Source organism: Coturnix japonica, chromosome 5 (assembly GCF_001577835.2).
Source record: "Coturnix japonica isolate 7356 chromosome 5, Coturnix japonica 2.1, whole genome shotgun sequence".
NCBI lineage: Eukaryota > Metazoa > Chordata > Aves > Galliformes > Phasianidae > Coturnix > Coturnix japonica.
Window position 1 is genome coordinate 42,116,987 of NC_029520.1, and position 14,111 is coordinate 42,131,097.

Sequence of the window (14,111 nt, forward strand, 5' to 3'; positions counted from 1 at the left end):
ATAGAAATACCATATAGATACAAAACATCATACCATGATAAGATAAGATGACTAAGAATAACTTTCAGTATCACACCAATAGCTTACCTTCAACTGAGGAAATAAATATTATCACTATTCGCAGTACAAAATCCTTAGCCAAATTAAACCTGGATTTAGCTGCACTCAGGATGCATAAACCATAATCCTTTGTTTAAATCAATTACTCTGTTATGTCTGTTAATTACAAGATTTCCTCATAGCTCCAAGTTTTGTTTGACTTGGAAGCGTACCATCCTCCTGGTCTACCTCTGTATGCAGAGTAGTGGTTTTTGATTCCTCTGCACCACAGAAAGCATATAACTTACACCCATACTAACTTGCTTTGACAGTCAGGGGTCATAAAGTCACACTAAATATGATACCTTCCTTGCTACTGCCAGTATTTAAGTAATGTGCATCTGACTATGATCTTAAATAACTTTTACATTACCATTATTACTGAGAATTTACTACTTGACTGTAAGAAGACTTCAGACGTAAAAAGTGTGCTCTAATTATTTCTGCAGTGTCCCAATACACACAAAACTTTCTATCCTAATTTCCTTCAAGAAAGATTGCACTTCATGTTTAGTTATGACTCAAACGCGTTCTTACCATTAGGCTCTTTCTTCGCAGCAGAAGAAGACTGATGAGTCTCAATTTCCTCCATAGCATCACTCATCAAATCCCGTAAAATCTGTTGCTGTGATTCAGCGAGCAGCGGTCCATGTGAAGAGGGCTGGCTAAACGTCTCCACCTAGAGGCAACAAACATATAGCAGTATTTTAAAATAATGGCAATATCATGCTAAATGAGATTCTGCTAGAATGTCCTGAAACACAGCAGTTGAACTTTATTGAAAGTCAGAAACATTATAAGTTATCAATTGAAACTGAACTATGATCTACATGATTCATAAAACAGAACAAAAACCTATGATTCCGGATACTCACATCACTAGAACACTTGGATACCTCCTTATGTTCCACCATTTCTTTCTCTTTTGTTATATATGAATATAGTACATTAAGTAAACAGCAGAAAATATTTACAACCATCTAGTATTAATCAAGCCAGAAAAAAATAAAACTAAGGGTAACATTTTACTCTCGAATATTTTTGAGTCAGGTACAAACTAATTTTTTGCAGCATTTCTCATGCTCTTTGGAGAAAGAATGCAGATATTGAAACTAAAATGGATTACCAGAAAGTGTACAGCTAGTTACATCAGTGTTACTTTGAGATTTTATACCTTCATTTTTGGCTTGTTAACTCCACATTTAATCTCTGTTTTACTTGGAGGATGTAAATCACCGTAACTCGCAATATACTGTATAAGGTTCATTAGCGCAGCACACGAATCAGAGCAAGTGCGAATATGGATTACATCACTGGAACAGCGCAGCTCAAAACGTGGTTTAGTCTGGATAACAAGAAGTCACAGTTAAGAATACTCTTAAAATCCATCTAAATATCCATAAAAATAGCTTCTATACACAGATAGTTGTAAATTACTTAACTAGTCAAACAGAACTAAAAAAAGTACACACAAACTTTAAAATAGCATATTTGATTCTAAATATAATAATGTATAAATTGCAAATCAGTCCTTATTTTTTTAGATTTTGTGGTGAAATACTTACTCTTTCCCCATCTGAATCAGATTTTACTGTTGTAATAGTTAGTTCCAGCAGGCCCATATCCATAACACGAACATAATCTGAAAAACAATGCATAAAAAATTTAAAAAGGAAAAAATGAAAAGAACAAGTATCTTCCCCTTTTTATTTTTGTTTGTTAGAAGTATTAGAATGGACCATTTTGCCAAAACTTTTCCAATACATCACCTCTAAAAACACTATCTGTGTGCAGTGCAGTCTATTAGAAATTCATCCTTATCCTGTCCATGTAAATTAGAGCCAGAGACACACAGAAACTGGGTGACAAAGCATCCTCAGTGCTTACTGTTGAAGTAGTAAAGAGGACATTTTAATACCATACCCATCTTTCAGTACCAAGAGTAACTTAATTCCCCCACTTTTTTGTTTAAACACCATAGGATTGCCTTTATTCTGTCCTTTGATAGAGATCTCTTAACTAAGCTAAATACAAGGACTTCATCACTTCTCCAATTTTTTTTTAAATATTGCTTCAATTTTCTCAATCATAACAGTTGTTACTGTATAAAGACTACCTAGAATTCCAAGCCATACAACAACCTCCAAGTTCGACTACTGAGAATGTTTAACTCATCAGAAGAGCTTTTCTGACATGCTTCTACAGCTACAAATCTAAACTAGAACAATCATGTTTCCTTCAGTATTGAACCACTCACTTCATATCCAACTAGCCACTACTCAGACCTTCAATAATCTTTACATATGTTGAATATTCCTGTGAGGCTCTAACATGTGCTATGTGATATGGTTTAGTAGCTAGCTTTGTGGTAGTAATGGTGATAGGAGGGTGGCTGGACTCGATGATCTTGTAGGTCCTTTTCAACCTTGTGATTCTACAATTCTATGATAGAAATTCAAGAACTGATTAAGTCCTTACCTCTGTGGAGGTTTACCATGACGGTGTTGCACTTGTCAGACAGATGCAAAGCAGCTTCATCTAAAATTACCCTACAACATCAGTAAACCAAAACAAACAAACAAACAAAAAACACACAAAATTCAGCAGGCACAGAAAAAGAATAGAAAAATATATCCTCATTCCAAACTCTTTACCTTAACTTTCCATCACTTCCAAATCTGTCAATTAACTCTATAATGTGTATCTAATAACTGCAAGATTCATTCACTATTGCTAATTATTTCAATTTATAAGTCTGGTCCTTCCTAAAACAAACAAAAAAGCATGTCGACGTACAGAATTATTAGATTAACTTTGTTGATGCTGTCGTTAATAAAGACCACCTAGCAGGTATTACCAATAGAAATTAGTAACCTGGCAGATGTTTCTCATCAGAACATCTGTGTGCTTACAGGTCCTTACATACATGTTCTGACATGAATATACAAAGAATGTATATTCAAATAGAGTTTCATTGTTATAACATTGAAGATGGTGAGTAATACTTAAATATTTTGTCAATTAATACAACATCTAAACATAACAAACATGAAGTGCTGGTAATTAAGAAAATACAATTTTGTTTTTTCAGCTTTCAGCTTCCTATTAAAAATTGCAGAATTGCTGGTTGTTAATGAAAGCAATCCAACAAAAAGAGTAATGTGTTTAGCCTAATAAAAAATAATGACTACACATGAACAAAGTATATTTCAAAGATATAGTTCAACAGTGTGATAATTTACACAATGTGAATGCTTCGTAGATCAAATAGCAAAAAGGCATTACGAGCTTCACATAAGATCCCACGTTTCACAAGGACTTAAATTATACCTGAGAGTAGAATAGGATTTATCTACTGCAACGCTGCTGGAAATGCTGAAAGTTTCAACAGTAAGTAGAGATCTGACTGGCAAATACACGGGCCTAGAAACAAATAGAAAAACAAATTTTTCAATTAAAAATTGTTGCTCGTTATATAAAATGTGTATTAAGTAAATAAAAAATTAAAGTAATAATTGAAGTAATAATAAATAATTTTTATTTTCTCACTGATAAACTTTTACTTTATATATTCATACATCTAGAAGCAGCTAAATCTTTCCTGTCTTATACAAGCATTTATCTTACTTTAGATTGCTTACAGTTTTGCCATCTTTCTATTTAGCGCTTTTTCCAAACGAACATAAATAAATGTTATTAACGATATGCAAACTAGAATGTTTATAATGAATAAATATATTGCTGCAGTGCCACCAAATGACACAGACTTGCATTTTATTTACCTGTAATCAAGAGCACAACTCCATAGATGCACATGAAAGGTTGTAACTGTAGCTGGAGGATTATATCCCAAAACAGGCTCATCAGAAATATTCAAAAAATATAAAATCTATAAAACATAAATATATCATTATAATATTTCAGCATCTGCTAATTTAGAAAACATTAATGCATTAGAAAAGAGAAAATCTGTAACAGGTACAATAATAAAACATTTTATAACTGGAAGGAACAGGTAGTGAATTAAGGCCAAATACTTGAAAGTGCTTACCCCACATATGAACACAGGAGAGCACTGAATGTAAATTGGGCAAAAAAATGTAACAACCAAATGTGTGGACTTAAAGGCATGGAAGAGACTGATGCTCAGAATCCAAAGTGGGTACCTCTCTAGCTACTAGCTAATTTTCTAAAATTAGCTACTAATTTCTAGCTACTATTTCTAAAATATCACACAGTTAACCGAGCAAAAATTCATCTGTGAAAGATGATGTAAAGCAGAGAACACAAAGAAGCACCATATAGAGAAAAAAGTTGTGAAATGGCTGAGCTCACGGCACCAAGTACAGCTCCATACAGTAGCACAATAGAAACAAACATAAAAATATGCATACTGTGTTGAAGGATAAGCAGGCTAAGCTTAAAGGAGAAGGTTTACTTTCTCTAATTCAGTATGGCGTACACGCAAATACATACATCTATTACTGCTACTCTGCTAATGGCAAAACAGGAAACAGAGAAATCAGCAACTGAGGTATTAAGTGAGCAGAAAGAAAAATGCAAAAATGATTTCAGCACTGCACACAGTGGGGGTTTTGTTGTGTTAGTTTGGGGGATGTTTTCTCTGGAGGGGGAGCTTTTATTTTTTTTTTTCCATTCTTCATTTAGGTCAAGGATTACTAAGGTACTTCCGTAGTAAAAAGGCAAGAAATTAATGGATTACTGATTTTTAACCTGAAATCACTTTTCAACGGGGCGAAAAAGTAGGACAAAACCTAGTATGAGAAATCTGAGGTTTACTTTCAAATTTAAAGCAACTGTCGTAAAATAATGTGGCTGAAGTTGAAAACACAGTTGAGTCTAGAAATCTGACCTGTTCGTGCCAGCTTAGACCTGAAGGCAACACTCTGTGTTGAAGGGTGGCTCCTCTTAGCCCAACAGCAACTAGAAATTCCTGTACAAGAAAGCTGTACAAATTAGTTTACATGAAATACATGCAAATGACTGAGATCAAGATCATGAAGTGTTCACACTTGTTCTCCCAAACTGACTATAAATACTCTAAACAGAATTGTCTAGAAATAGAAGGACTGGATCAGAATTAAATGAAACAAAAATGTCTGTTTCCTAAAACAGAAACCTTGTTTAATATAGTGATATTTGTTGCAATGGGAAAGTCAGAAAACTATTATCAGTTTTTCTAGTGGTGGTAGAAAGGCTATTTATTAATTTATTCTGAGCTTCACCAGGAATTACAAGTTCTAACCTAGTGGTGTCCTATATTACAGTGTGTTTTACTCAGTGTCCACTGAGTCATAGTGACATTCTACTGCTATGCAGATTCCTTCCCTCCCTAGATTACTCTACCAACCTGTTTGTCACCATTATGCTGGCAAACAGGTCATCTTTTAGCCATGCTAATGAATGCTACTGTTGAAGCCAACTCAATTATCAGAGAGCTGCATCAAACAGGTAAGCAAAGGCTACGCAATACACAATGCTGTCAGTAATCTGATCAGAATGACTTTTAACTCTTCATATTTGTTTTGCCTGGTTTGATACCAGATTAACCAAATTAAAACACAAAAAAGTAAGTTGGACAGTTAAGTATATCACGTGAACAGCAAAGCACAGTACTGGAAGAATTACCACATTGTGCTGATGGATATAATGCACAATTCACCCAGGAAAGTCTGTTTTTAACAAAATTATAGGAAAAGCAGCTCATAAATCATGGCTTCTTCATCTATAAACCTTGTAATCTGAAATCTAAACGCTCCCATATACACTGAGGCAAATAAAGCACAAACTTAAAAACACAAACCTTTGTATTGCTCTCTATTTTATCTGATTGGATTTTGACTGCAACGGTCAGCATATTTGGGCAGTTCTCTCCCACGCCATCTGAAGATGTTCTACTAAGACCATCTTCTTCCGAAAAACAAATAGTAGGTTCTAACCAATGGGGACGTATTGTGCTGGGCAGTCGTATTTCAGACGAAGGGACGGCCCCATCCACCATACCTGCAGAAATTGTGCAATGAGTTACACTGTGGGTAAAAGCTGCTACTAATGAAGCATTAAGGAAAATCCGTTTTATTCTTCATGCCCTTAAAATCCTTCCATTACTAACAAATAAAGTCAGGCACACACACTTGCAACCACAAATTGCAAAATGAAGGTTACAGGTGATGCAACATTTAAAAACACAGTTGTAGCTAAAATCTTTAACTACAGTTTTGTGAGGGTTTTTTTGTTTCTCTTCCATTGTTTCTTTTGTGTCCAGTATCTTTTTAAACTAAATGTCTAGAACCATGTACAAGTGTCTACATTCATAATAAAGAACAAATTGCCCATGATTTACAATCAAGTGATACAGTACTCGAGGAAAAAGCAAGGGGAAGGGTGGGAATAGCAGTATTTCCTTCTCCAAAAGAAATGCAAGAATATCTACTTCAAGATATTTTTAGCTCCCACGCCCACCTCAGTCCCAACTCTACCTTGATGATACAAATTGAGGCTGCTAGAATGGAGACAAACGTAGTGTCTATCTTCAAAACCTTCATATTTAGTCACACTAAAAAGTGAACCATTATTGAATTCCAACCAAAATTCTCCATATTTTCCTTCTAATGTTTTTCCATCGTCCTGCTGAAGGAAGAGCAGAAATAATATGCCGAGACAGTTCAGACTAACCTGACACTTACTACTAACACCTTTTTTCTGCTTGCATTTCATTATTCTCATGTTGAACTGCGTTTCAAAAAATTGCTAAAATATTACATCACTTTACAGTCTAGTTACATTAGAGTACACAGAATGTAAGATCACAGAGTTACTGTTATATACACTTGTTCCCTCAAGAAGTCACGACATTTTGCATGAAAGGGACCAATGGCCAAAACAAAAGAACTTTCTAAGTACCGTGTTTGATTTTATGTTAGTTTCCAGACCAGTGTCTTACCTTTACATCTGTGAATATTGACACTAATCCATGTGTAACATTTAGCTGAACCGATAGAAAGCTTTGCAAATGTTTATTCTGAGAGTCAAGTTTTTTCCTTCTGCGTGAACGATAATTTGGATCAACAGTGGAATAATATTGTAGTGTTTCCTCTTCAGATCCACTCTCATCATCTAAGAGATAAAAGAGCAAACAACTAGTTTTCCAGTTAACAAACATTATGCCAGTAACTCATTCTTTAACCAGGTGGTACAACATAATTTCACACTTGTTTTTACTTAATTGAAAAGCAATCGACATTTTTTCTTCTCAGTTTAAAAACTTTCTTTCTTATAAATTTACATTCTTTCCAGTGTAATCATAATCAATTCAGCTGGTTATGCCTTTGTATCACAATAGTTCAAGAGGATCTATTAAGTGCATTACCATAATTAACTGCAGATTTAAATTGACTGAAGCTGTCTTTACTGAAAGTATTGATGAGTTGACTGGCCACAGATAGTCCAACACCGTAAGAAAGGTTTTCAAATGTTTCTACAGGAGATGGAGCAGTTGGTTCCCACAACAGCAAATCATTGCTGATTCTAGAAAGAAATACATTATTACATACAATACTATATTCCTAAGGTGAATAAAGCATTATCTCCTTCACAGATTTAATATATCAGATTTCATAAACAAAGTGGAGAAAGTTCAAAAGAACAAGAAAGAATAATATTTCCAGGAATAAAAGCCATAAATAATGAAAATATTTTTCCTCCATAATTACAGCGTGCATATGGTATATTATAGTGCCAATAGTGACATAAAAATCTATAGTAATTGGTGCATGTTGGAGAGGAAAAATATTATTTTAATCACATCAGTTTCAAAGTGAAGTTGCAGGAAATGTTATTTGATTTTACACAAGTCTGTGTCTATTAGTGGAACAGAATTTGTACATTCAATAACATGAACATTCAATGAAAGTTTAAGCATTGCAACCTCGGAAGAGAAATAATGGCCAATACAGGATTGAATAAATCATTATCCTTCTTCATGTATGTAACATATAGCATAATAGTTATCTTTAATTGATATAATCTAGTGGAGTTACTTCCCCCCCCCTTCCCTGGTGATTAGGAACAACTAACAGAGATAGCAATGGGAATAAGGATTTAAGTCAAGTTCACTTTCCCTCATTAGTGTCTGTAAGACTGAAATGAAAATGAAAAGAAATGAAATAAAATAAAATAAAAAATGTACTGTTAGAGTTTTGCCCCTGCCTAATGAATTTTTAATTTTTAAGAGGAAAGTGGCTGAATTAAAAGGAAAAAAATGAATTCAACAGTTTCTGAAGTATACAATTTTATAGATTATTTATAAATTAAATATAAAATATTTAATATTTAAATTAATTAATTAAATATAAATATTTATAAATATTTATTATGTTTATAGATTATTTATAAGGGAGAATTCAGAAATACTAGGGCAGAACTAAGCACCGTGAACAAAGATCTGAATAAATTTTTCACTGAAAGTAAAAGGCTATTTTAACTTTATCCCCTGTTCACAAAATCTGCTACTTTTTCAGCAACTGAGTCCTCTAGCATCAATCAGACATATGATAGTGTCCCTGAAGTTAACTTGGGAGTAAAGAGTGTTTTAAAAAGTACTTCATACTCTTAGGAATCCAATGAAATGAATTCCAGCTACAATCACTCATTTAAATGCTTTCATCAATAATTAATACAGAACTAAAAGTATAGGTAATGATAACTAAATAAAACAATTATCGTACTTACCTGTTGTACAGTTTTTCATAAAAGCTTTTATTTGGTAATGTTAGATGAATGTTTGGTAACATGAGCTCCAGTACATAATGAGAATTGTTAATTGTCTTATCCTGAAACTCAGTCATCTCAACTACATCTCCTGGCATCACCATCTGAAAGAAAAACAAAACCCCAAGGTGAAAATAAAAACAAACAACTGAGGGTTAGAAGATGCATGTATGTGAGAAGATCTATGTGTGAGAATGCATTATCTACTATTAGCACAAATCAACAATAAAATTTCAAAGTACCTCTTCATTTTCAAACATGACTCTACGAGAAGAAAAAGGAGAAGGCTCTGGTCTTCTAATATCACAGACATCTTTCAAAGAATGAGGCCCTCCTTCTTCTTCCTCTTGAAAGTTACCATCTCCTTCCTCCTCCTCAGCTGCTATCCTTTCCAGAATGGAATGCACAGCCAGAGGGTTTATTTTCAGTACAATCCTGATGTTGGAGATGTTACGCAGAACAAGCCATTAGAGATGCCAAGAATTTTTATATTACTGCACAGACACGTCTGCTCTACTATTAATCCAGTAAGCACAAGTGGACTAGCAAGTCAAAGATCAGGGCTATTCTATCAGCCGGAACATTTTGTTAGAGGGAGTGACACAATGAGAAAAACAACAAACTTAAAGGCACAAAGGAAGATAAAGATTCACCAGGCCAAAAGGTTACTATATGTTATTTTCAACTCTATCAAGCAACCATTAGGTGACCAAAGAAAATGCTTTCTTGGAATATTCGTATCGTGATGCCATCAGCAGCTATTAGAAACAAACAAAAAGCAAACTAACATTCTGCATGCTCTCTGTACATCTTAAGTACAAACTGTTATAGACTATTCTATCACCATACAAAAAAAACCACAACACACTGAGAAAATGTCCATGCAGAAATACTGTCAAAAAAGCCACTGAAAATTGTGGCAAAAAGTAAGGCAAATTTAGGCAAATCCTAAAATTACCTTTTTAAACAGCATTAGGTGATTCAGTTCAGCAACTGAGGCATTGTGTTGCCTTACAAGTTGCAATAACATGCAAAACATAAATATTCTTATTGTTGTTACAGTTTTGTGCCAGTTTATAATTATTTTGAGACAAAAAGCCAGGTGGTTTTTTTTGTTGTTCTGTATTCAGTCTTCAGTGTAAACGTAAGAGAAAATGTAAAGTGACAAATTAGACTGTTTCAAGTCTCCTTCAAGATCACCTTGAACTGGAATTTACTGAAACCTATCCAGAAAACATTATCCATCAAAAACATCTTGATAATAAATACAGGAGTTTTATAAGCTCCTGGGTTTTTTTCACATTCTTTCTTCACAATTACTTTTAAAGAATTTGCCACACAAGTAATCAGCATTAAAATTTCAACAGCAGAAGTACTATCTATCTATACTGAAAAATAAAACATTATTTTACCGAGGCCAGTCAAAGTTGTCTGATGATGTTATATCACCATCAACACCACCAGACACTTGAAAAAATTTTACTGGTGCTTGAGTTTTATCTTCTTCAAATGAACCTAAACAGAAAAATATAGTAGAAAAAAAGTTAACTCTGGAATGACAACTGCTAATTACAGCATGCCTGGAATAATCTGAATGCAGAATTACAGTAGAAAATTGATGAAAATAAGGTCACCTGCTCCTCAGCTTGGAGTCCAATAGGTTAACCCATCCAAACTGTACACAAGACACCTTTGTGCATTTTCTCTTCACTTCCACAAAAAAATAAATGTCAACTTTTACAATTTAAAAGCAGTTCGGTTTCCATCTTCTGACTTTATAACATACATGAGTTATAAGAGTATTACCATTCTCTCAATGGCAATTATTTAGGACAACATAATTCACTATATTTTCAAACTAGAACTGAGATTTCTCATTTAACTGTATTGCTCCCATAGTATATACAAAATTTAGCCTGAAACAATGAATGATCCCAGAAAAAAATGATAAAAGACAACATGACAGAACAGAAATATTAGCTCAGTTCAAGCACTGCACCCATGTACATCATCCCCATCTCCTATTTCTATTAATTGACTTATGCTAATATCTAGCACAGAACATTGCACTACGGGAGAAATACCTGCTCCAAAGTGGAGACGGAAAGGTAGTCTATCAAGAGGAGTGAAGTAATTATTAACCCTTAATGGAAGACCTTTGTGTCAACTGTGTGATTTCTGGTAAAAATAATATTAAAAAAAAAGAATACTCAAATATAACGTGAACACACTTACCAGTCAGCTCTTTAAAAGTAAGTTCTAATTTAACTTGTTCTGGAGTTGACCCTCCTATAAACTCAGTTTTAAATTCTATATCTGTAAATTCCAGATGAAGAATCTCTTTCTGAAGTGACTTCTTGAACCATGGTCCTCTTTCCTGATCCGACCGCAGGTCAGGTATTGGGAAGCGAACAGACAAATTTAATGCAGGGGCAGTGACTTGAACTGAAACTCTACAGTTTGCAGGAGTGTGTGAATCATCCAGAAAAACTTCAGTGAATGCTTTATGCTAAAAACAAATAAACAGAAAAAGTTAAAAATAAAAAGTCATCTGTATTAGATGTATTAGTATTAGCTAAAAATAACGATGGAGAAAGCTTTTTCTGTAATACTCTAAAGCTCAGTTTCATATATCACACAAAATAGATAAAGGACTGTGGGAGATGGACAGGTCAGCTCGGCCTCACTGAATGTCAACTCACTGATAATGAGGCTTGAGAAAGGAGACAGAAGGTCTGAATAAACAGGGGTGTTCTGTACCTAGGCATAAGATAAGCTCTCTGCTTGTTATGGAACTTGCTTGCTTTCTAGCCAAGACTGACCTGTCTTTCTGTTGCAAAAATTCAGCAGGTTTCTTAATAAATTTCATTTTTAACTTACCAGATTTATGTGTTTGTTGTAAGAAGTATACATGTGAGATGCCATCATCTCCACTGAAGTTAACTTCTGTGGTTGAAGCAAGGAATTTAATCTGTCCACAATACTAATATCCAGCTCACAAAACACTGGACTTAACTTTATTTGTAGCTCTGCTTTCTGTGGAATAGAACTAAGTCTGCCTTGACTACCCTGGAAAGAAAGAGAAGAAGTACTAAAATCCTTAAAAACAATATAATGAAGCGAATAATTATATGTTAAATACTCTCAGTTGTACAAGATACCTTCTTGTAAAAATGAACAAAACTAGACAAAGGCTATTATGTGGAAACTTGGTGTTTTTAACACCCCTCCTTACCTGAGGTCCTCTATTGTCTGAATGCTTATAATGAAGCTGAAGGCATGGCAGAGCATGAGAATCATTTTCTTCTTCAGAACGAAATGTCAGCAGCTTTAAAATAGTAGAGTTAAGATAATTAATGGATAAGAAGAAGAGTCGCCATAGAGAAGATGCTATATTTTTACTAGAAAAGATAGCACGTAATGCTGAATTCAAGTAAATGAATAGAGCCTTGGCCCAACTAACTCCATCCCTTTGTTCAGTCACTTTATTAGATGCTTCTCATCATTAGAAGAGCTGGAATAATAATCACCATCCAAAGGAACATCCTCATTCCTTAAACTCATGAGTTAGTGTTTGGAAAATGTTAAAAGTTAAGCATACTTGAAAGAGTAAACTAGTGAAGTTTGGGTAACTAATAACACTTTCAACAGGTATGACAGCAGTCTGGTTCAATATCTGATCTTGCAACAAATATCTTAAAACAACAGCATTTATAAACTTTTTACATAAATACTGTAAATATTTTAAAATCTAGCATTTTCAATTACACAATTTACATTTTCTGGGGAAATGCCCAATTTTATTTATGTATTTATTTACCTCTGTATAGTGAGGCTGAATGGAATGAGAGTCAGTAGAGAAAAGGCATTCCAGAAGCTCCATATTCCCAATGGATAAATCCGTACTAAAACTTCGAGAAGCAGACCTTTGTCTTTGTTCATAGGACACTTTGATGCCAGTACCTATAAATCTGAATTATAAAAATTATGAATTATGGAAATTAGCATGAAACAGTAAAATTAAGAAAAGTCAAGCAGTAAGCATGGGAAAAAAGAATCACTACAAACCCTTCAAAAATCATTAAAACTGTTATCCATTGTAACTTAAAAGGATATTTCTAGTTATCATTTTAGCAACAAATTGAAAGGATTTCATATCACACGTTCAACAACAATTAATGTACAGAAATTCATGAAGACCACTTCAGACATTTTACTTAACATATAATTCAAGAAAAGCTGGAAATCTAATGTCCTTATTTAGACAAAGTCTGATGCCTAAGAAAGTTTAGATTGAGTCATAAAGTAAGAAAATATATTTTCACTCCTAAATGTTCTGCATCTCAGGCTGCATTGGGACAATTAACACTTCTGGGCAAAAAACAATTTTTTCTGAACTAGGATCTTCTTAACTGTATTGAAATTGTATTTTGCAGAAAGTAAAAAACTAAGTCTCAAAACCAAATCCTCCTTTTGCTATAGGATGGTCCTACAAATATAGCCATTTCTGAAGAAATAATTTACATAGTGAACCCAATTCCACAGCTTTCTGCATTAGAAACTTTACCTAGTTTAATCAATCTGTAATAGAAGGAAGCTAGGCTCACTCCATTATTCATGCACTTCTCTTATATTTGTTTTGTTTAATTTTTAATATAAAACAGCAGTAGTCTTAGACAACAGGTGTCAAAAGATAAGGCTATTTTGAAATGAACAGTCTAACATTCAGTTAAGTAGCAATCCCAATGGATATAAACTTTACCATTTATTCAAGCTTACTTAACAGATATATATATATACACACATATATATTTAATTGGTTTATTAATAAGCAAATTTATACCTAAGATGGTCATGGGAACAAGCTTCTGAAAATACTTCTCGGAAGGACAGAAAATCTTCAGTTGCAAACTTAGATGGCTCAATTTTTTCTATTTGGGCAAAGAAATCTCGAGCCATTGGTGTCAAAGGGTTATGGTTCAGTGAACTTTCAGGTGGAGGTAAAGGGTCGATATGAAGTACAGACACTGAGAAAGTTCCCACTGTGAGTCTAAAAAGAAGCTCAGGTCTGGATTCATCCACAGAAACAGATCTGGATGGAATAGCTGAAATATAAAATTAAGTTTGTGTAAGCAACAAATTCAAAACATCATCTTACTTCTTATTTTCATTTTTTTACCAAGTTGCTTAATCAATTTCCAGTATAATCTAGCAGAATGCAA

The 14,111-nt window shown here is 33.8% G+C and overlaps 1 protein-coding gene across 3 annotated transcripts in view; it reads right to left on the bottom strand.

Annotated features, from left to right (window-relative positions):
* Positions 1-14,111, bottom strand: part of ATG2B (autophagy related 2B) — a 43,504-nt gene that overhangs the window by 16,601 nt on the left and 12,792 nt on the right. For 2 of the 3 annotated variants that reach the window (XM_015865249.2, XM_015865251.2), the window contains exons 11-29: positions 13,733-13,994; positions 12,710-12,860; positions 12,125-12,217; positions 11,770-11,958; positions 11,125-11,398; positions 10,302-10,404; positions 9,132-9,324; positions 8,851-8,993; positions 7,490-7,647; positions 7,064-7,236; positions 6,600-6,750; positions 5,924-6,123; positions 4,973-5,053; positions 3,882-3,988; positions 3,430-3,522; positions 2,578-2,648; positions 1,665-1,741; positions 1,274-1,444; positions 637-778 (exon numbers count right to left, since the gene is read on the bottom strand). In XM_015865249.2, coding sequence (XP_015720735.1) covers positions 637-778; positions 1,274-1,444; positions 1,665-1,741; positions 2,578-2,648; positions 3,430-3,522; positions 3,882-3,988; positions 4,973-5,053; positions 5,924-6,123; positions 6,600-6,750; positions 7,064-7,236; positions 7,490-7,647; positions 8,851-8,993; positions 9,132-9,324; positions 10,302-10,404; positions 11,125-11,398; positions 11,770-11,958; positions 12,125-12,217; positions 12,710-12,860; positions 13,733-13,994 — 2,832 coding nt within the window. The remainder of the gene's footprint in view (positions 1-636; positions 779-1,273; positions 1,445-1,664; positions 1,742-2,577; positions 2,649-3,429; positions 3,523-3,881; positions 3,989-4,972; positions 5,054-5,923; positions 6,124-6,599; positions 6,751-7,063; positions 7,237-7,489; positions 7,648-8,850; positions 8,994-9,131; positions 9,325-10,301; positions 10,405-11,124; positions 11,399-11,769; positions 11,959-12,124; positions 12,218-12,709; positions 12,861-13,732; positions 13,995-14,111) is intronic. The other variant, XM_015865250.2, reaches the window with a different exon arrangement.